General features: G+C 36.0%; 1 protein-coding gene across 2 annotated transcripts in view; it reads right to left on the bottom strand.

Moving 5' to 3' along the window:
* Positions 1-22,159, bottom strand: part of LOC121316997 (pleckstrin homology domain-containing family G member 1-like) — a 111,501-nt gene that overhangs the window by 46,532 nt on the left and 42,810 nt on the right. Inside the window, exon 2 of one of the 2 annotated variants that reach the window (XM_041252484.1) lies at positions 17,211-17,285. The exons of the other annotated variant lie outside the window; for it this stretch is intronic. Coding sequence (XP_041108418.1) covers positions 17,211-17,259 — 49 coding nt within the window. The 5' untranslated portion in view covers positions 17,260-17,285. The remainder of the gene's footprint in view (positions 1-17,210; positions 17,286-22,159) is intronic. 2 annotated transcript variants of the gene reach the window in all.

Here is a 22,159-nt window from a genome sequence, read left to right as displayed (position 1 = left end):
ACTTGTTCTGGAATTGTAGATTTCTTTTAAGACCTTGTGGCAGGGCAGAAGCCCTGCCACTGTAATGGTGTATAGCTGGGGCCATAATGGAATAACTGATGATTAGGATTGGATTAGTCTCCAGCCACAGGTGTATCATGGGTGTTAAGATTAGTTAATGTTGGTGATAGTGTTAATGTGTTTTGATGTGTGCTGTTATGTGCTATGCTGTGTCAAATTGAAGTGTGTACAGTAGTTTTTGTTCATGTGCTTTGTTTCAACCGTTTATTTTGGCCGTTGTGCCTGTATGTTTAGTGAGTTTTTGTTATTTTCTAAATTAAAGTGCACAATAGCTTTTAAACTGCAGCTTCTTGTGTCTGAGTCTCTCTCCCTGATGGAAACTAGCCTTGCCAGTGACGCTGCCCTTTCACAGACACATTTAAATTAAAGATCAGTAAATGTCAACACAACCAACTAAGCTAGCTGAGCCGTTTATTATCTTTGTAATTCTTAGTAGAAACTGTATTATGAGCAATGTCAACATAGGTAACTTCACTCAAAAAAAAAGAAATACAATTAAAAACAACAGCATCATTCTTTGTAAACATTGCCGTCCAAGTTGTTTTGGATTTTCTCAGTTACGTTTTCACTTGCGTACTTATCTAAACAAGTGCCAAAAGGAAATTAGTTATTTAACCTGAATTTGAAGACTTCCTGTGAACACTGCTTGGAGGAGCATCCCATCCAATGGTGGCACTGGATAGCCCTTTCCTTTTAGGAGTCATTTTCAAACGTGTTGCAACTAATTAGGGCTATAGCTTTATCCCTAACTGATAACCTAAGCAATGTCATGGCCAGGCAACGTAAAAGGTTTTCTAGGATGGTTTATGCAACCACTTTGCCTTGGGTTTATGAGACATTTGAAATGAAGCTAAATATCAAGTAACTAAATTACATTCTGGGTTTATACTGGGAGCTTTGGAATTTTTCACACACCAATGAAAATAGATCACTGCTGTGGAAATCTGGTAGAGGGGTTTATTACAGCCAGAGGCCATATATCTGACCATAAAACAAAATTAACAGATCTTCATCACTTGCAAGGCGGCGCAGCAGTTTTCACCTGGAGTAGAACAAATGAACAGCTTTGCAAACAAAATTCCCAAGTAACTTAACAGTCTAATTGCCAAGTCAAAGTTTCCCAAGTTTTTCTATTGACACAGACCAGTGAATACAGGACCTCTGTGGCAAATTAAGGCTTCCCTGAATCAGCTAGCTTAAAGGAAATCATTTAATCACAATGAGAGGACTGACAGATGGATTATCAACTCCTTTGCTATACAGGGGCGCTGGAACTAGGGGTGTTGGGGGTGCGGCAGCACCCCCTGGCTTTGCATGGCTTCCATCTTATACAGGGGTTACAGTTTTGTTCAACAGAATTCAGCACCCCCACCCCCCAATTGTTCCAGAGCCACTGCTACTGGATAGATGCACCTGCAGTGGGCGAAGGAGGGAAGAGGCGTGTACGGAACCCATAAAAATGAGAAAACTAATTTCTCAACATGGATATAAAATGTCAGATTAAACGTGTTGGTACAAGCATTTCCCAAGACATATCTCAGACAAATCGGGTTTTAGCAACATGTCTGTCACCATGACCAACATCCACAGCATTTAGAATAGCTCATAACAGATGACCATCCATAGTTTTTAGTTTATTAGTTTAAAAGCCTTTATTATCTTAACTAATCCAAGTCCAGGAATGATAAGATCACTATGCCACTCTACAGGACTTAAGAATAATCATGCCAAGCTTCTTTACAATCTCCACTTTAGCCCTATTACCTGGGATATGCACAGCAAAACTAAGAATGTGAAACAAACAATATTGGTGGGTGTTCTGTTTACAGTTTATACCAGTCTAATGATTAGATTATTATTATTTATTTATTTTTGTAATCTTAATACACAGCTTTATCTTTCAGTATATTTTGGAAACTGTTTTCCCAGGATTTAAAATTAGAACCCTGTTTGTCCATTGTGGTCTCTCTAATCTTGTGGGAGGCTACTTAAAAATATTCAGCGTTGGGACTTTGCAATCATTCCAAATAAAACTACAGATTCCTGTTTACTATGCAGTAGTAAAACTCTTATCTGCTGTGTCTTCCTCAGGCCAGTTTGTGCCAAACACAGTTTTTTTCAGTCCAGATATATAATAATAATAATAATAATAATAATAATAATAATAATAATAATAATAATAATAACAATAATAACAAATAATGCACCATCATAATGCATTCTACAATATAGCTAAAAAGTGGGGCATCAAAAGCTACAAAACATAGGATGGCATTTCAATTAAATGTACAACAAATATCTAACCTTGAACTCCTTTTTCTAGGAAAGCTGTCCTTATTTCTTCCCCTAAAAAAAGACATGTCTAAGAATGGAATCTGGGACACTATCAACTTAACTACTAACTTGCCCGACTCTAAAATACAGGATATATACTTCTACAAATATGAATTTAATAGAATGTATTTACTGACCCTGCCATACAATTTAAATATATTTTACATAATGATATTACATTTAAAAATATGTTTCAGGGATAGTATTGTCAAACATTATTGATAACACTCTGCACTATCATGACACTGTAGATGTAGATTAATGCTGTGGAGAAAACATTGAAAATAGCTTGTCTTACACAATGTTTTTCACTCTCTCACAGCAGCCCTCAAATAAGAACGTATTTTGACTTGACCCCCAAGTCTGTGTCAACCTACAAACAGGCCACATACTGCTTTTCTGTGGAAAAAAATATATCAGAAACACAATAAGCAGTGCACCTGCTGTTATTAAAATAACCAGTGACTGCCTGTAACCTTGCCTAGGTTATCTGGCCAACAGACTTGGATGCAGCTGGAAATATGATCTTCAGTGACAATGAAGGGAAGCCCTGTATTTCAGTAACTTGTTCTCTACTAAAGCTTGGGACCTTGCCATTATCAGCTCCAATGCACCCTCTTCCTGTACCTTTCTGAGCGTCAAAACACAGAACTCAGACATTCAGGTCTTTTAAACGATAGAAATACTTACTCTATTAAGGTTTTCTAAATAGGGCACTTTGAACACCAACAATATTTATCTAGTCTAAAAGATGTAAGGAAACACCACAAGCAAAAGGCAATACAGTTTATCCCTTAGCGACAAGGTTTGGCATATCAGAATGAGTTTACTGTTGACTGGATATAATTAACCCCATACACTCTCTCTTCATCAGAGATATTGAATTGTTTGACTCTGAGTTTCTAACTTTTAGATATAAAAAGTTATTCCATGCCTAATCTAGGCCAGCTTCAACTTCACTAACACCACCCAATAATTTGGCAAGCCACAATTCCCTTGTTAGTGAATCATATAAGTAGGCCAGTATGAGAAGAAATCAGCAGGCATTTGTATTGAATCTGTATTGCAATTTACCTGCTGCATTGTGGGTGGTAAAGATTAGATCTACACCCTAGAATCAAAGGTGCATAAGAATAATTGGATTTTTACGGAAGATGTTTTTTATAATCTTGCAGTCAGGCTTTGCAGTTTTGACTTGAACTGTAGTTTTGACTGCTGTAGATATGTTGGCTTTTGTATCAAAATGAAAGCTATTTACCACCAGATAAAACCTTTTCATTTTTACATAATGCATCTCTGTAACACTGATGTGTACTAATCAGGTTTGTAGTTTCCAGTTATAGATGGTTTCCAGTGGTCTGCTGTAGGAAGTCCAAAATGTATTAAAGGGAATATGTAATTTGTATTCATACTGGATGAATGCACTCAGGTCTGCACATCTTTATACAGACTGTGCATTTAATTCTCAGTTTCTTTATACAGTGACAGCATCAGACTGGTTCACCGATATTAAAGGGTTACAATTGAAAATTCCTGCACTCTGCGTGAAACAGGCATTAATCAGACGATGAAGGTTTGAAGATAAGGGATATTTGTAGTAGCAGTGGCAACAGCAGTAATTGAGGCTATTTTAACATGGGAACATTTACCAAGAGTAAATCATACCTACATAGCTTCTGAGTTCATGTTTGCTGTGCAATGGCTGCCAATAGAACAAGACTACATCTCATAAACACAGTTGACTGTGCAAACTAATGGCTGGAACACTTGTGCACAACTATGTATCTTTGTAAAGAATGATCAGTTCAGCAACTGAGCTAAAGACTACTGGGTAAATACAGTTCATTGGCTAATTTTGTGGGACTGTAGGAGATCTTGTTAAAATCTGTTATACAATGGCCAAGAACACATATTTGCTGTATGAGAATTTACCTGTCCCACAATATTGGGACACTTCATAACACTGTGATAAAGCAAAAGAAAACAGGGCTAATAGATTTAGTAAAAGGAGTAAGAACTAAGCCTTTAAAACCAATTTCCTTTCAACGGAAAATACTTCATTTGCAGTTGCTTCTTGGTACCAAATCGCTTTCTGTGCTAGCGAATGAATTAAAAAAAAAAAAAAAAAGCAAATAACTAAAGAGTGCCATCAAAGGTGGGGTGGTGGTGGTGGTGGGGGGGGGGGGGGGGGGGGGGGGGGGGGGTCAAGGTGAGTCACACTTAATAAGTAGTAAGAAAACAGATTTGAAAGTGTTTATTACTGCATCTATAATTATGAAGCTGAAGCGAGTGGCAATACAGTAAACAGGCTTTGCTAACTGAAGACTACGTTTATAGTTTACAGTGTATATAACAGCTTTAACACAGATGAATATGCCACATTCTTAAAACACTACAGCAGGGGAGATTTAGGGGAGAGTCCTGCAGAAAAAAAATAATAAAAAAATGTGCACATGCTGTACAGAAGTTACATGTGGTCAAAAGTTTACATGGAGGCAAAACTCATCTGTATGTTTGGACAAGAGCCCCTAGTGTCAGAGACAAGATTATTATTTTTTGCTTTGTTATTATTTTTTTTTTATACACTTAACTACAAAATTACACCAACACAAGAGTTTTCATTCCTATGCAAAGTTTGACAAGTTGATGGAGCAGCCATTTATTAAATATTAACTCAAAAACATCACAAATCCCATTCATTATTTGGATTGAGACAGAATTACATAATGTTTTATTATTCAATATTTAAAAAAAAAAAACCCCAAAAAAACCCACTAGATTTAAAACAATTAAGTAAAACATAAATCAAGACACAGTTTGTTTGGCATGTTATTTGGTACTTTAAATCTGCAAGTTAAAGATATTGGCACCAGTATTTTTTCTATGAGGTATAGGAATTTTTTATTTTATTTTATTTTTTAGAAAATATCTTTGGTATTACTCTAAACAAATTTGTTTGAAGTTACAGTAAAGCCATGTAAATTTTTTTTTTTTAACACATACAAATTGTATTTCAAAGGGTTAAAACACATCCTGAAGAATGTATGGTCTGGAAGTCCATTAGCTGGCACTTTAAAAAGCTGTTTGGATCAAAAGCAAGCTTGTTCAAAAGATAAGTAGGAGATGTTACTTAACCAAGCAGCTGTTAAGTGTATAATACTTTCAAAACCATACAGTTATCATTCCCCACATGGAAAAATACAGTTAACACTGGGAGAGCTGAATAAACATGTTCCTTATATTAAATATCTCTGTATTAAAAACGAAAAAGCACAACTAATGTAGTGTTCAATTTATGAAAAAGATGATACATTTTAAATGGTTCCACTGTTTCTCTTTTGTTTTGCCATGTAAACATTCTCAGCACAATGCAAATGAACTTGAATCAGATTATGTGCAACAGATCCAAAAACCCAGGGGGTCAAGCTAATGGTTCAGCAGGTACACACACACTCACAAAAGGTCTCATGGTTCAAATCTAGCCTGGGAACAACATGGATATGCTTCACCAGACAGCAGCACCCCAGCAGGATGCCCGGGAAAGATGCACTGTTCAGAGAGTTGGGTTGTTTGGATGAGATCTAGGTTCAATTGACTTTACAGATGTTAAAAGACCACATGGTCCTTTCAGATAAAAATGAAGAAAAAAAAAAGCTACCATCATTCATGCCTCAGTTAACACCTCAGTATTTATTTGGAAACTACTCAGTGTATAATTAAACTTCAAACGTTTTCTGTATTTAAAATTCTTTTCTTAAGGAAAAATCACAGTGGAGGCTAATAGCCATTGAACTGCATAACACAAGAAAGTGTTAAATAAATTCAATCTTTTGTTCCCTCAAATATGGTAGGAAAATCAAGCATACAAATAATTGTTTACAAAGAAAAAATCCATTTCCAGTCACAAGGTTCACAATCACAATATGCAGCTATATATAGACAATTTTATAACGCTACACCCAATGTTACAATGCATTTCTAGCTGCCCTCTATTTTTGTTTGGGTTTTGTATCAATACAAATTTGTGAATGTTGCTTTTCTCTCCATTTTGCTTCATAATAGCATTAATAACCACAGCAGTGGGCATTACCAAGTAAAATGGAATCTTAAATGCCCACAATGGTTACATATAGTATCTAACATTACTCACGAAATCATGTGCATATTCCTTAATTACAATTTAAATTAACGACTGAGTATTAATATGAATTCCAATGCATTTGTCGCTATTCCTGTTATTTCCCACTTAAATTTTTATTATGAATTTGAGGCCTTTATTTTATTTATTTTTTTACAGATGAATGTGAACCAAATCTCATTTCAACATTGAAGACATTAAGGGAGGTTTTCATTGAACTTGCAAAGTTTCTTTGAGTATTTTACATGCACCACTATTGACTACTGTTTTACAGGTTATAGATTAAATATCTGGTTAGAATATTGAAGCCTGTGTTACAACTAGACAAAGCATAAACATATAAAGATCCAAATCACAGGCAAAAGGTTACTGGGATAAAGTAAACCCAAAATAAATAGCAAACTGCACTGTGTAACTAGACAGCTCAGACATTCCTTTGTATTCAAAACACCCACAACATTTACCAAGAACTATATGAAGATTAAAATCAATATCAAACAAAAAACATAAATTGCAAATATCATTTACCACACGTATTTGTATTGCTTATCTTTTGTTATATTTATACCACCTTTTAATGAACATATGGTAAAAAGCAAAACCACTATTATTACTGAAGCAACTGTCAGATGTAATGCATTCAATACAAAAGCACACTTTGCCTATAGTGATTTTTTAAATGCTGTACCAGGTGGTTAAGGACCTAAAGTGAAAAAGTGTAAAAATGTCACATTTAAAGTTTTACATTTTTATTTTTGTTTCCTTTGCTCCCTTTCTTGTGTTTAATACACAGACCCTTGATAACATATCATAGTAGTGTCAATCCAGCATTACTGTATACTTTAGCTGGTGTCCATCTCCTCTTCAGCAGCACTGTCTGTTATAGAAATTAGTAGCTACAGTCGTAGATGGTATTTGGCCAGTTTGCATTTTTTTTAAAAAACACAAAGAAAGTGATTTATATAAATACTAATTGTTCTACTGAAAGATATAAATTACAGATTCAGCTTTATAATAAAACACAATACATAACATGAAGAATAACATGCAAAAACTAATCCCATACTTTAACAGTATTTGGGCAATCAACATATTTCATATGAAACCCATTTGTTGCTAATAATTGACAATTATCATGATTGAAAACCACACCTGATGATAAATATAGAATAAATAAATATATAATCAAGTGCTGGAAAATAAAATTGGAAATTTTTGATTCAAAAAAGCAACAAAATGGTTAATTTACAGCAATGACCTAAAAATGGCAGTGATACACCTAAACAAAAAAATAGAAACTACCAGAATAGCAGAAAGACAGTTTACCGGAAGTGTGGGCTATTACTGACAAACACAGGAGAACATGAACTACTGCAACTAGCTCCAGGTGTGGAAGACCAAGAAAGATTTCTGCAAAATCTGAAAGAATCATCGTTCGGGCAACCTGGCAAAATCATCTGACTAATGCGATTTGAGACAAGAAATGAGTGCACAATGCAACTACACCTTAACAAGATGAATGTCCATGGACGAAAACAAAGATACAAACCTTTGTTAAAAACAATACACAAAAGAAAGTGACTGGAGTTTTTCCATTGACTACTTGAAACCTGATGATTTCTTCAATAAAATGTTATGGTCAGATTAATCCAAAATAGAGCTTTCTTCACCAAGAAAGAAACACTATGGTTTGGAGGAAGAAAGGAAAATTTAAAAAAAAGTTCATCATGCCCAGTATTAAACATGGTGGAGGCTGTGTGATGGTGTAGACTTATTTTTCTTGTTTTCCTCAGACACTGGCAACCTTTGTATTGTAGAAGGATCAATAAATGCTGCAACATATCAAGAAATTTTGCACTCTCATTTGTTACCCAGTTCTAGGAGGTTTATTGGATGGAAGTTTGTATTCCAGAAGAATAATGACCCTAAGCAATCTGCAAAGTCTACAAAGGAATTTCTGAAAAAAGGAAGATTACAGTTATGGATTGGCCATCAGAGTCCCCAGACTTAAATCCCATTGAGATGTTGTGGATTGACTTGAAGGAAACCAAAGTCGATTGCAGAATTCAGAGCTGTATGGTGTTGAAGAATGGGCAAAAATATCTCTGGAAAAGATGCCAGGAACTGATTTCAAAATGCAAAAAAGACTGCAAGCTATAAAGGAAGCAAAGGGTGGGCACACAAAATACTAATGTAAGGGTGCTCAAATACTTTTGTCAAAGTATGAAATTAGTTTTTGCATGTTATTTTTCTTTTTATGCATGTTACGTAATAATAAATTGTTTTATTATAAAAGGCTGAATCTCTATTTTAATTTATATCTTTCAATAGAACGCAATAGAAAGTATCGCAAACCACAGTACAGTATATTGCAGAAAAAAGAACAAAAGAAAAAAAGAACAAACCAAACATTTGTATAGCATGTCACATATACAACTGCCACAGTCAGACCATTTAAATAACAGTATACCCATAATAATACAAAAGCAGCCATTTAAAAGTTACATTAAAACCCATTAAGATAAGAAATCCATTTTATAATAGTGCGTTTTTAGTCTTGACTTGAAAACTGTAACAGCCACAGCTTCCCTGATAAACAAAGGCAGAGCATTACATAGTTTAGGAGCTCTACAAGAAAAAGCCCAACCTCCTGCGTTACTTTGGTTTACCCTAAAAATAACCAGCAGCTCTGCATCCTGTGATCTCACAGTGCGGTTTGGAAGATACGGGGGTCAGCAACTCCTACAAATAACTAGGACCATTCAGAGCCTTAAGAGTTAACAGCAAAATCTTAAAATCAATTCTATACTGCACAGGGTAAGAGGCCAAAACAGGGGTAATATGTTCACTTTTCCTGGTTTTAGTCAGAATTCTAGCGGCAGTACTCTGAACAAGCTGCAAGCGGGATACCAGATGTTTTGGGACACCAGAAAAAAGTGCATTACAATAATCAATTCTAGATGCCAAATACTTCTGTCTGCGACTGTATCTCACCAGGCGATCTGGTCTCATCAGGAATGCTCTGAACAACCATCCCAACAGGATTAATTAATTTTCCAATTGCTTGATAATCTTACCGGCCAAACGTAATCTGATGAAAACCTTACCTTTGACTGACAGTGACATGTGCTGGAGTTTTAAAGTAATCAGTTATGTCACCTGCCTTTTTAGCCATGTGTTGGTATTTATTGTTTCAGTTTATTAGAAAAAGGACAATTTACATGTGCAACTGACAGTGACCTTAATTTGCCAGTATTTTGGAATTGGATTCAAGACTTCCAAGTATGCTGTTAGGTAACAAAAGCTGACCCAAATACAGTTAATTCAGATGGCATATTTTGACCTACATTGGATGTTAACCCACTATGCAAAATGATTATTGCACCATAACTATATATAAAACAATTCTATGCATAGTACAAAACCAATTTAATTAGAAAAGTGCAATTTTTTTTTGGAGCATCAGGCAATAAGGGATGCGATACTAAAGCCTAGGGTTACATTGATTTTAAAGCAAACAAACACAGAGAGATGCTTGAACTGTGGTGGGTGCCAGTGTTTAGTTAAATCATTCCTGGGGAGAACAATGTTGGGTAATAAAGGGTTGTCAGAAGTTAAATACATGCTGCATTACTAGGGTGTTTGGCATTTCTTGATGCCACTAGAATGCGAGACATATAAGATAGTGAACCATAAAAAAACAAAAACAAAAAAACCCTTGTGCTACCTCGACCTTTAATGTAAACACTATTCATTTATGATTGTCAGTGCCTATTTGGACAATATAATACTTTGACAGACAGCAAGCCCATTCAGTATAGTTTAAAAGATAAACACATTTTGCTGATGCCAGAATAATGTTTCTTCTTGGATTTCTGTGATGCTACACATTCAAGCCTTTTAACAACGCCACAATCTGCTGTAGTAGATACAATGGGATGTATAGAGATCACATACTTAATGGTGATTAACATCATAAAAGGCAACATCCAAACAAACAATGGGCAGTTGCTCAGTGTATGGAGCACTCAGCTGCCATGCTGAAGATTCTCATCTCTCAAGTGGACAAGCCCAAGCTTGTGTACTGCTGCATGCCTGTCCCAGTCTACCTTGCTGTGGATGTGTAACTGTTTTACAATCAGAGGACAGGATTGTTAATCAGTCCTGTTCACTTTCCTACTGTACCCAGAAAGGAATCCATACCATTTGAACTAGGAATCAGTCAGTCCTAAAATGGTGAGCAGGCAGAAAACAGGTTATCCTTTTTACTTTGATGGAGGAAGTAACCAAATGAGCACCTGTGTACATGACCCATGTAGGTAGAGGTCAAGCCAAAGTGATATACACCATCTTTGACCTTTGTTTACAACCACTTGAAAACTGAATTTGCTGGTGGCGAACATGGCAGCTCAAATTTGAAATAGTAGTAGGTTTAATGCTCAGTTTATGTACAGATGGAAGCATAGCACCAGACAGCTGATGAGGCTCTGGTGCAGTAAGACTTACTCTTGATTGGCCCATTTGTTTTTGTGAAGAATTTTACAACTACACTTTGACAACTGGCATCATTTCAGGCCAGGCAAAAAACAAAAAATGATATTATAAAAAACATAAAACAAAAATGGTTTATTATATGCAAGATATACATAATTTATGAAAAACAACTTAATGTTATCTTATTTGAATTTCAAAGAAGACATGACAAATACATAATGTTGGGTCGGTCTAAAGCTTGGAAATCATTGTAAAAAATATCTAATTACAATAAAAATAACAATTTAAAATAAGTCACTATTCTCATTTCACAAGACACTAGAATATGTATTATTATTTCTATTTTAAAACATGTAATTTCAAAAGGTAATCTAAATAGCGAAATCAGAAGTCTGTTTCACATCAGACCATGTCGCATGGATGTTTATTTGACTTACTTCTTAGCAGGGAGCCAACATTTGCATTTAAATGGAAACATATGACAAAGAAAAACATAGTAACCAGGCCTCTGAAGTAGTGCCGTGAAATAGACAGTGGAATAATCTGATTAGCCATGAAAATAATGCAGTGTTTCAGAGGTAAATTCTCCTGTGTAAGCAGTTTTAGCTTTGCTCAGATCTAAAGCATTGTTTGAAGATTAAATTGGCAGTCAGGTACACACAATTACTCATACAATTGAATTCTTTGTGAAGAACAGAGTGTGGGCTTTACACAAATGCAAAGTTATATGCACTTTCATATTTTGAATAGGATCTGTTTGCTTCATCATTCAGGGGACATTAAAACATAAAACCATTCAACATGAACATTAAAAACACAGAATGCTAAAGGTCACCCCCAAAAAACACATTTTATACTTATTTATACGTTCCTTTTCCACTAAGCATATTTAATGTAATACTGTTTAAGCAGGGAGCAAAAAACAGCTCCAAGTCAGGTAACAACACCCTTTTCCACTATACCCTCAGTCTACAGGCCTTCAGAAAGTGAAAGCGTGGAAGTCTTCCAGAAGCCTGAACTGAAGGAACTGTGAATTAACAAATCTGAGCTATAACCTCACTGTGCTACAACGACCCATACCGGACACACCAAAACTTCAGACTGGGCCCTGCCTCCAGGGTTCTGGAGCTTGGTATCCTCCATTGATTAGGCTTGGTAGGTGAAAAGAGGCAATTGGCTTGATAGCAGGAATATAGGTTGCCTACTGAAGTTCAGCACTCCTGACCATTGCAGCAGTGGGGCAACTGGGTATTTTCAAAGTGGAGTAAAAAGAAAACAAGGGTCAAATTTCTATCCGTCACCTCTTATTCTACAAGACTTGACAGCCCATGGAAAATCATCCCCAAAAGAGAGCACCCAGCTGTGACATAACAAACCTCTCCAGGCGTAGCAGCCCATTGTGAATATAATCCACGCACTGGCCCTACTGTTGTCCCAGTGATATGCAAAACAAACTGTTTTGATGTAAACAAATAACTAGAGACAACACATCCTATTAAGCAAATCCCCATTTTGTTGGCTCATGCTGATAGTGTGGAAAGTTTTTACTTGCTTTAAATCAAAATTACTACTGTACCTCCAAATGAAATGGGATTTTTTTAATGAAAAGCTCAACTGTATCTACTAATTGGTAAATGGTACTTCTCTACCTTCTCCCTATATTTTTATTTCTCTTACAGGTATCAGTCACAAGGCAATGTCTTATGTCTGGTTGATCAGCCTGTATTGGACCCAATGACAATGCTTTAGGTCAACACCTCCAACGAGAATGAGCATCATAATGCAGAATATAATTGCATTCAGGTCAAGAAATCTCTTGTCAAGAACTCATTTTTAAACCCCTAAACATTCTCCAAACTGATAATCTTACTAAATCCAATGGCTGCATACTGGCTAAATTCAAAATAGAAATATTTAAATTTGTGTCTACAAGCAAGTCTCAATATCTTTTTCTACTTGGTAGGTCGCTTATGATAAACATTCACCAATTCAAACACACACACACACACATACATTTGCTACTATAAGGGGGCATGCCAGTTATTGTCATTTTACTAAGCAGTTGAATTGGTCAATAAACTACGTCCAAGGTGAAATATACCTTCAACGCAACTCAAGCTACAGAGGCCAAGAGTTACCCTAATGTTGTATCCACATTAAATTCCAAAGCAAGCTACACAGAGAGCTATTTATAAATCACTTCCTTTTATTTTTAGTGCTCATTGTTCAGGTCACATCTGTTGTAAACCTCAAAACACAATGGCGGCACTGCGGAAAGTTCACCCGTACAACGCATACAACCCATTGTTCGCCTATTTTTTTTGTCATATGAAAATAACTCAACTTTACTGCATTATATTTTTTTGGTTTTGTTTGCACCACCTGTTATGTACGTAAAATCAAAAGCAAATAAGGTGACCTCATATCCAGGCCTGTGACTAGCAAGAATGAAAGAAGTGAGTGACCCATGCAGGTCAATAGCTTTACCACATAAACCAACTTTCCACCAGTCGTGAAAGGAGTGAGTTTACAGAGGCCAAAAATGAAGACAGCCATTGGGGATTTCTCAAAAAGATGTTCCTAATCCCCAACTCACTAATAATAACAACAACAATAAATTAAACAAAGCTTTAGGATTACCACACAACCAAAATCTGCACTGTACTTGTATTATTGTGCAGCTGGTACTGTAGCTTCTTTTAAAAAATGATCTCACATCCTTAAAATGGGGAGATCAGATACCAATACTCAACTTCAACATTCAGATGACAAAACTACTGTACACTTAAATAGGGCGGATTCCTCTGATGTTACACAGTAGTGGAACTGGTTGACATACTTTATTACTCATTATGGCTGTAGTTAATTGCTTCAGACTCACCAGTACAAATTGAGGGAACAAAGCAGCACAGACCTCACATAACTATTACTTCCCCTAAATAACGGGAACATTATGTTTCTCAAAGTGAATTTGTATAACATACTTCATTATTTAGTCACGAAGCATTGAAACAACTAAATGTTACTTCCTCAGGGAGGGGCAGACTGTTATGGTTATCTTAGAACAGTAAACAAAATGATTATCTGACTCTACAGATCAAAAGCAGGACATAAACCGATAGGGAGTAAATCAACCCTTTTGATCTACATTAATGAATGAATGTTTTTAAATGGGCCAAGATGAGAGTGTGATATTTAACATCCAACATAATCCCAACTCTGCTGTGCCAATGTGTGGGGGGGGGGGACGGACGGACGGACGGACTGTAGGCCATGGAGAATGCTAATAATATTACACCCCAAGATTATTACTCGCTCAGAGCTAAATAAATAAATAAATAAATAAACACACAAAAAAAAATACGCTGTCTCTAATGTATGACACCATGGACATACAAGATACAAGTACTAAATCAAAGTGAAAGAAGCAAATTTACAACAAGGAAACAGGAAATGCATGTTTTATTTACAGTCTCCAGGAAACCAGCAATTGCTGGAATTTCCAGCAGGAAAAGAAGAAAACACCCACAGGGAGATCCAAATAAAAGTCAACATAAGAGAACAGTTTTTAAACCAACCTTTAAGACCCAAGGTTTGCTTAAATGTGATAAACTTTGCACTGCTTACAGGATGGTAATAACAGACCAAAAAAAAAAAAGTTGATACTATCAAAACTACTTTTCCCCAGAGTCTAATACCAGATCTGAAACTGGGCCACCACAACTGGGCTTTAGACCATTCAATAAATACATATTTACAAAATCTAGAGTGGAACTAAAAAGGTATTACATACTGCACGATAACATGTTACTATTGGATGTCGATGACACCATAACGAACACTGCACCTCAAGAAGGCAAAGCTCTTAGAGTAGCAGGGTTGCGAGAAAAAATAGTGTTACACGTCCCCATGTGTTGTTACAACTGTTTAAATAATGTACTTGTCCTTTTTCTTTTCATTGTTAACATTCTGACAGCTTTACACTTACAACTTTAAAGTCGGTTTCAAAGCTCCTTTCAAAATGGCCACTCTAGTGCACTGATAGTGTAAGGATTATTGACCACACTGTCAAACAGAAACAGGTAACACTGCAATAACGATCCATGATGTGGTATGGAAGAGAAAAGACAGAACACTTGTTATGTTTATTATTATTATTATTATTATTATTATTATTATTATTATTAATTGCTCTCCCTGCATTCATTTAGAGGACAGATCTCAAACTCCAGTGCACTACAGGCCATTTTGAAAAGTGCTTTGAAACAGAGTTTAAAGTTTTAAGTGTAAAAAGTTGTCAGGATGTTAATAAAAAGAAGTTACAGGCCTGTTATTTAAACAGTTGTAGCAACATGTGGGTATATATAATGCTAGATTTGCTTACTACTATAACACATTTATAATATATAAAGGTATATAAATGGTTGACATTGACAAAATGTTTTTGGTTTATTTTTAATTACTTGATCATTCGTCCTTGACCATGACATGCTTGAGTGACTATGACTGAAGCATATGCACTTAATCACCTGATTAGTGACACAGCTGATTGGACACTGGATATGGAGTGATTTCAGCTGTTGAATTGCAAGCTTGAATAAAAGCAATAAACAAAATCACAGACAAAAAACAATATGCCATGACTGTCAGAGAGCAGGGCCTTCGTGCAATCGACATGTGGGAGGCTGGGCTAGGGGAGCGTACTGTGGCTCGCCGTCTTGGGTGCTCACAGCCAGCAATTTCAAACCTTGCAAGATGGTTTAACCAGACACACTCTGTCAATGACAGGTCATGAACAGAGTTTGTTATTTTTTGATTACATCTAGTAACTGTTTGACATAGCCAACTGCACGATGTCACACACAGCTCCAGCAAACTGACTGCACAGACCTTGTAGCCAATTCTGCAGATTTTAAAAGTAGCTGTGAGAGCTGGTCTCTGGCTGCAAACTAAAGTGACGATGCAGGGGTCAACATATACTTGCTGATCTCAATAAATGTAAACTACACCCAAATAGTGCCACCTTTGAGTGGAGGAGAATGACACTTGTGTTTACTATTCCTTATATATACATACACACTGTGGTTTGCAGAAGTATTCACCTCCCTGCAAAGTTTTCACATTTTGTAATAATGTAGAATCTACACAAACTACTCCACAGTTAAAAAATGCATATAAAATATAAAAGTAATATGGTTTACAGAGAAAAACAGATTAATCTCAGTTGCATATGTATTTAACCCCTTTGCTTCTGCAGCCCTAAATCAGCTCAGGTGCAAATGATTTATTTGAAAGGTCACATAATTAGTGGAATGGTTTCAGGCTGTATGTACTCAAAGTGGTTTAATGTAGATAATTTCTTGCAGGTATATAAAGACTTTCAAGCTGCAACTCACATAGTGATCCAACAAAGCTACCATGAAGACCAAGGAGCTTCTGAAACAAGTCAGGGATAAAAGTGGTACAGAGGCACAGAGCAGGAGAAGGGTACAAGAAAATTTCAAAAGGCACAGATTACACCGTGTAACAATTTTTTTTTTTGTTCCTGGGTAGTAAGTGTTATTTCCTAATTGCTTATGCCTCAAAAGTATAGAAAATGGCTATTATTCCCCACAGACTTTGCTTTTGTGACCAGGACAGTAATATTTCAAAATATCACTATTTCCAATGGGAAAACAGGCAAATGTGTGTCTTTTCGTTCACAAAAAGTCAGAAAAAAACAACATATGAATCCAAATTAACATGTACTTATACTAAACTAATATAAAAATGAATACAAAAGATTTAGAAGTGAGTAAATACAGTATAATCGTAAATCTCGAAAAACTACTCGCTTCTAAATCTTTCGTAGTCATTTTTGTATTACTTTAGTATAAATACATGTTAATTTGGATATATCATATCACCACTTTAACAAGACATGCTATACATTAAAAATAGCATAGAAAAATAAGTTCTCAGAGCAATTAAACTCCTGTCGTACAGGTCTGCAAAATCAATTAACAATATGAATCTCCAAGGATTAATTTTGCAGGCTCAAGAATTTCTTACACTGCAGCACTGTGTAAGACCAGAGCTCACAATCAAACACCTGCACTGTTTTCAGGTTTGACTCTCTGAGATACTTGTTCTGTATGGAAATTAAAAAAAGGAGATTTTTCTCAAATTGTAAAACAATACTAACCTTCATTCCTGGATATGGACTCTGTACCCTGTATTTCTTTATCTGGCATCGCAGCTGAGACCAGCTTACTGAAATCTGAGGGACACAAAGAAAGGAAAAGATTCTAAAGCACAAATCAGTGCATTCCAGCAAAAGGACACCTTAACACAGACCCAAGATACAGTTTCAGCCTAGATTAGCGCTAGAAAAGGACATGAATGCTCCCCTGTTCATCTCTGGTTCCACAGAAATTCTCACTTTTAGCTTTAGCAAACTCGCTCCAAAACAAATATTCCCTACAAAACTTTGATACTTAACATCAGTTCAGTTCCCACAAAGAACCCTTTTGTTTGTTCAACTGGTTTGATTAAAACACAAGAAATCCCTTCCCCCACAACAAAACACAACTGTAGAAAACGTAGGTCGTTAACCACTCTAAAGCACTACGATTAGGTGAGCAGCCAATGAACAAAAAAAAAAAAAAAAAAAAAAAAAAATAGCATTTACAAGGAACATTAGGGATTTGGTTGCTTAAAAGCAGCACTAATATAATGGTAGCTATTTTGCCATTACACCCTCTTTTATCTAATTAGATTGAGTTTTTTTTTTTTAAACCACTCTGATGGGAGAACAACACAACTGATTGCTGAAAATCATCTCAAGGACAGGATAATTAGACAAGTCAAATTTGAAAGACATTTGATGATTGCTTAGTAATTATGTGCAGGAAGGAAATTATCTTGTACAAAGTAAAGTATGTAAAAGGGAAACTGAAAAAAAAATCCATGGATCATTCACATTAAAAGGAAGGGTGATTCTGAAATAAATTACATACTTAAAGAATATACAGTTTCATTCAATTATATTTTATTCTTCTACACCACAGGGGTTTCACCAACAAATTATTGTATAATAAAATTGTTTTGGTTTTTGTGGGGATAGGGGGGATAAAGTGGTATATTAAACCTTTTATACATTACATAAATTGGTTATACATGTGATCTTTTTACAGGATAATAAACTAATAACAATCTACTGCAGGATGTTCATTTAAACATGGCCCAATGTCCTATTTGTATCTGGTACGTCTATGAAGCTGGAAGCCTTTGTTAACTAAATTTAAACCATTAAATTTAATTGAGAATATAACACCAGCACTGTCAATTTTCTAGATACACAAGTCTGTTTCACTGAGGGAAATCTATATAATACTCTATATACAAAACCAGAAACCAAACCTAGAGATTTTGAATTTGAGGTACAATCAATTTCTATCTAGAAACTATCCAAGAGCCTGGTTAGATAAAGCTCTCTCCCAGGCTCGATGCAAAACTATTAATGAGCTCCCTCATCTCGATAAAAAAAAAAGATAAAGAAAGTTCTATCACTACTTACACTACGCAAAGTTTGGAAATTAAGAATAGAATTAGGAAGCATTGGCATTTTCTGTCTGCAGATACTATTGGCAGTAGGGGTTTTAATAAATTACCGTTATTTACTCATTCTGAGACAATTTGGTCAGGTCTGATTCGCTTAAATGTTCAAGAATTGTGCTGCCCTTGATAATGAGGTTAAAACCAATAATTTCACAAGCAACACAACACAGAATAAGTACAATATTTTACAGGTTATTACCTGTGCCTCAACTAATGTCATTTATTTTATTTCCTGTCCTTGCCATTTACAGTACATCGGAAAGACCACCAGACAGTTAAGATTGAGCACTAATGAACACAAGCGCTCAATTCGGAGAAAAAACATCCATTCACCAACAGCTAGACACTTTTCCGATGCCAGACATTCAGCTTCGGATGTTAAATTTTGTGGCATACAACAATTATTCCAAGCACATAGGGATGGAAATCTTCAGCAAAAATCGTTACAGTGTGAATCAAAATGGATTTTTTATTTACGCAGGGTAGAGCCAGATGGATTGAATAAAGATCTTGCATTATCGTGTTTTCGATACACAACTGTTCTGTTATATTTGTCTGAATTCCTGTAGACCCTAGTAAGTTATTTTCTTTTCTTTTCCTTTTAACTTTGATATGGCCCAAACTGTGTAATTGATCTAATTTAATCATGAGCTATGAATATATATATTGAAGATGCCAACAATGCACTGGAATGATGTAATTAACTAACTTTTTGAATATGACTTTATTGCAGTGTAATTGTCCTGCTAGCCATAAACATGCTGTCTATCCTTGTACTGCTTACTACTGTATTATTTCTGTTTATGCACATAATTCATAGTATATATGGTCTGCATCCTGAGGTGGGTCGCTGGGACTCGGGTTAAGCCTGGTATGAACCAGGTATGTGGTTTCAGAGTACGCAGGATTGTGACCCGGGAGTGCCAGTGTGAAAGGGGATTTCTATTCATCTCAGTAATTCTGAGCTACTTTTACATATAACTATTCAATGTTCTCAGGTGCACTGTGAGGCACAAGGCACAACCACGTTATTTCAACCATCAGAGAAGCGAGTTGTATCAGTAAAACTCATGCCTTCCAAAGTGTTATTATAAAATGGCCGAATTTCGATATGGAACTGTGATTCTGAAATTATAAAAATGTAATAAAATGTCATCCATTTGATTGTGTTCTTTTAACCATATGGGGTGGTTATGTGAGCCTGTCATAATGCTGGAAATTTCCAAGCCATTTTAAAACATGTCAATATGCAACTTCACCACTGAAACAGGTAACTCCAGCTGTTCTGCCCTGGACACAAGAAAATATTTTTCAGGTAGCGTCCTTTTTAAAAATAAATAAATACATAAAAAATAAACATCCTCTCTCTGCATGGATACATAAAATCCACGAATGTGCAGGGCCCACATACACATTGCATTGGAGCAGGGGTCTTCAACCCTGGGCCTGAAGAGCTACTGGATTTTCTGGTTTTTGTTGCAGCCAAGCTCTCAGTTACTTAATTGCACTAATTATTGGCTTAATTAGTAAAGATTAACAGGCTGTGTGTTCCAGTGGTTAAAGAAAAGGGCTTTCAACCAGGAGGTCCCCGGTTCAAATCCCAGCTCACTCACTGACTTATGTGACCCTGAGCAAGTCACTAGTTCTGTCAAGTCACAAATTACTGTTCAGTAGTTTTTTCATTGAGCCATTTTATCTTGTTGTTAGGAGCAGAGGTGGAGTGTGTTCCTCTGAAAAGTGGTGAGAATGACAGTGGATGTGAACCAATCACATGTCAGAGGGAGACTATTCCCTGGTGGTGTAAGGATGTTACAGCAATAGTTCAATCTATTTTGCTGCTACGATGATGTTTTAACTAATCACAGGCAAGAATTTCCAAGCACTGAATCTTATATATATATATATATATATATATATATATATATATATATATATATATATATATATATATATATATATATATATATATATATATCACTATATATATATAAATATAATATACATTAACGTGTCCAAAAATTTGTGGGTGTGTGGCACAGTTTTTTAATTGGTTACCCGACCCTACTGGCCTCTTTTTACTACCTGGGTATTGATTTATTATTTGAGAATTTAAAAAAATGTAGAAAATATGACAATGCAGTTGTAAGCGTAGGTCTCTGGCTGGCGTAATACAAACAACATTAAAACAAGCTTTTGCATTAAGCTGTTTCTTAACAGACAGGATATCAATGTTTTACAGAAAACAATAACACACACAGCGAGCGGCAAGTATTGGAAAGAAAACAACATAACATCCTGTTGGTTTATGTCAGTGATAACTCAGTGATCCATTAATAATAACTGTGCGGCTTCCAATACAGATGGCTTTATCTACAATTATTGCGCAAATATAGTTTCTTACCAAAAAGATAAAATTAAAGTAGCCTTTATTTAAAAACAAAGTCAGCAGATAATTAAAATAAAACTACAATAATGTGGAGCACATTAAGTAAGTGTGCTTCCTGTTTTCGAATGAAATATTTCTTTGGCAGAGTTTGCAAATTCCGTTTTCTCCTGCTTGATAAAGAAATTCCACCCAGTGCTTTGCTTGGGTGCCACTGTTATGTATTCACAAGACAGCATTTAGTGATCAGGAATAGCACTTTATTGTTACAACCAAACAGACGCACATGTCCCACTAACTCTTTTGTGACTGCCGTCAAAATCCAGCTGGCTCAATTTACGATAGGTATTGTGACAGTCCATAATAACGTAATAGCGGTACTGAACTACTGCGTTAGTTTTAAAACTGAACATAACAGCTGTGTTAACAACAACAACCGTGGAATCTGGCCAATATATGTCGCAAAGAATCCAGCAGCATGATACGTATTTAACATTAACAACTATTTAAACTAAGATGTTGTTATTTTTATTATTATTGTAGCGATCCCGGTTCCCGCAGGCAGGCGCATCAGACAGGGCGAGGCGATCCACACACAGGTGGAGGGCGGGCGTGAACCCGGGACCTCTCGCACTAAAGCATAGCGCCAAAACCTTTGTACTAAAAAGCCGGCTCCTTGTGTGTGGATCGCCTTGCCCTGCGTTAACCTAGATTGCTACATTGGTGTCAGAAGTGGACGCAGGTACCCCAGCACGCACTCGTCGAACTGTAGCCTGGTGAGCAAGTCCGGGGTGGACTTGAGGCTGGCAGGGCAGTGTAGCGTGCACGGGGGAAGACAGCAGCAGGGCTGGTAGGTGACAGTCACATACAAAGACATAAGCCCGATAAATAATACTGTAAATAATACCTTAAAATTTACAAGATTAGTCTGTGCATTGCATTGTTCTTTGTAACCAATAGAAGATCAGATTTTCCCACAGTAGCCAATCGGAAGCGATAGGGGTGGGATGTAACACTTTTTAAAATGTTATGCTTTGGTGCTAGTCTTCTGTAATTCAGTTTTCAGAAACTTTCGTGGCTCGCTACAAATATACCCGGAGTTTCTTTCTAGCAACAGAACGAGCATAGGACAAATAAATAAATAAAAACTA

Source organism: Polyodon spathula, chromosome 6, assembly GCF_017654505.1.
Source record: "Polyodon spathula isolate WHYD16114869_AA chromosome 6, ASM1765450v1, whole genome shotgun sequence".
Lineage (NCBI taxonomy): Eukaryota > Metazoa > Chordata > Actinopteri > Acipenseriformes > Polyodontidae > Polyodon > Polyodon spathula.
The sequence above is the reverse complement of the archived record's forward strand: the minus strand, read 5'-3'. Positions and strand labels throughout refer to the sequence as shown.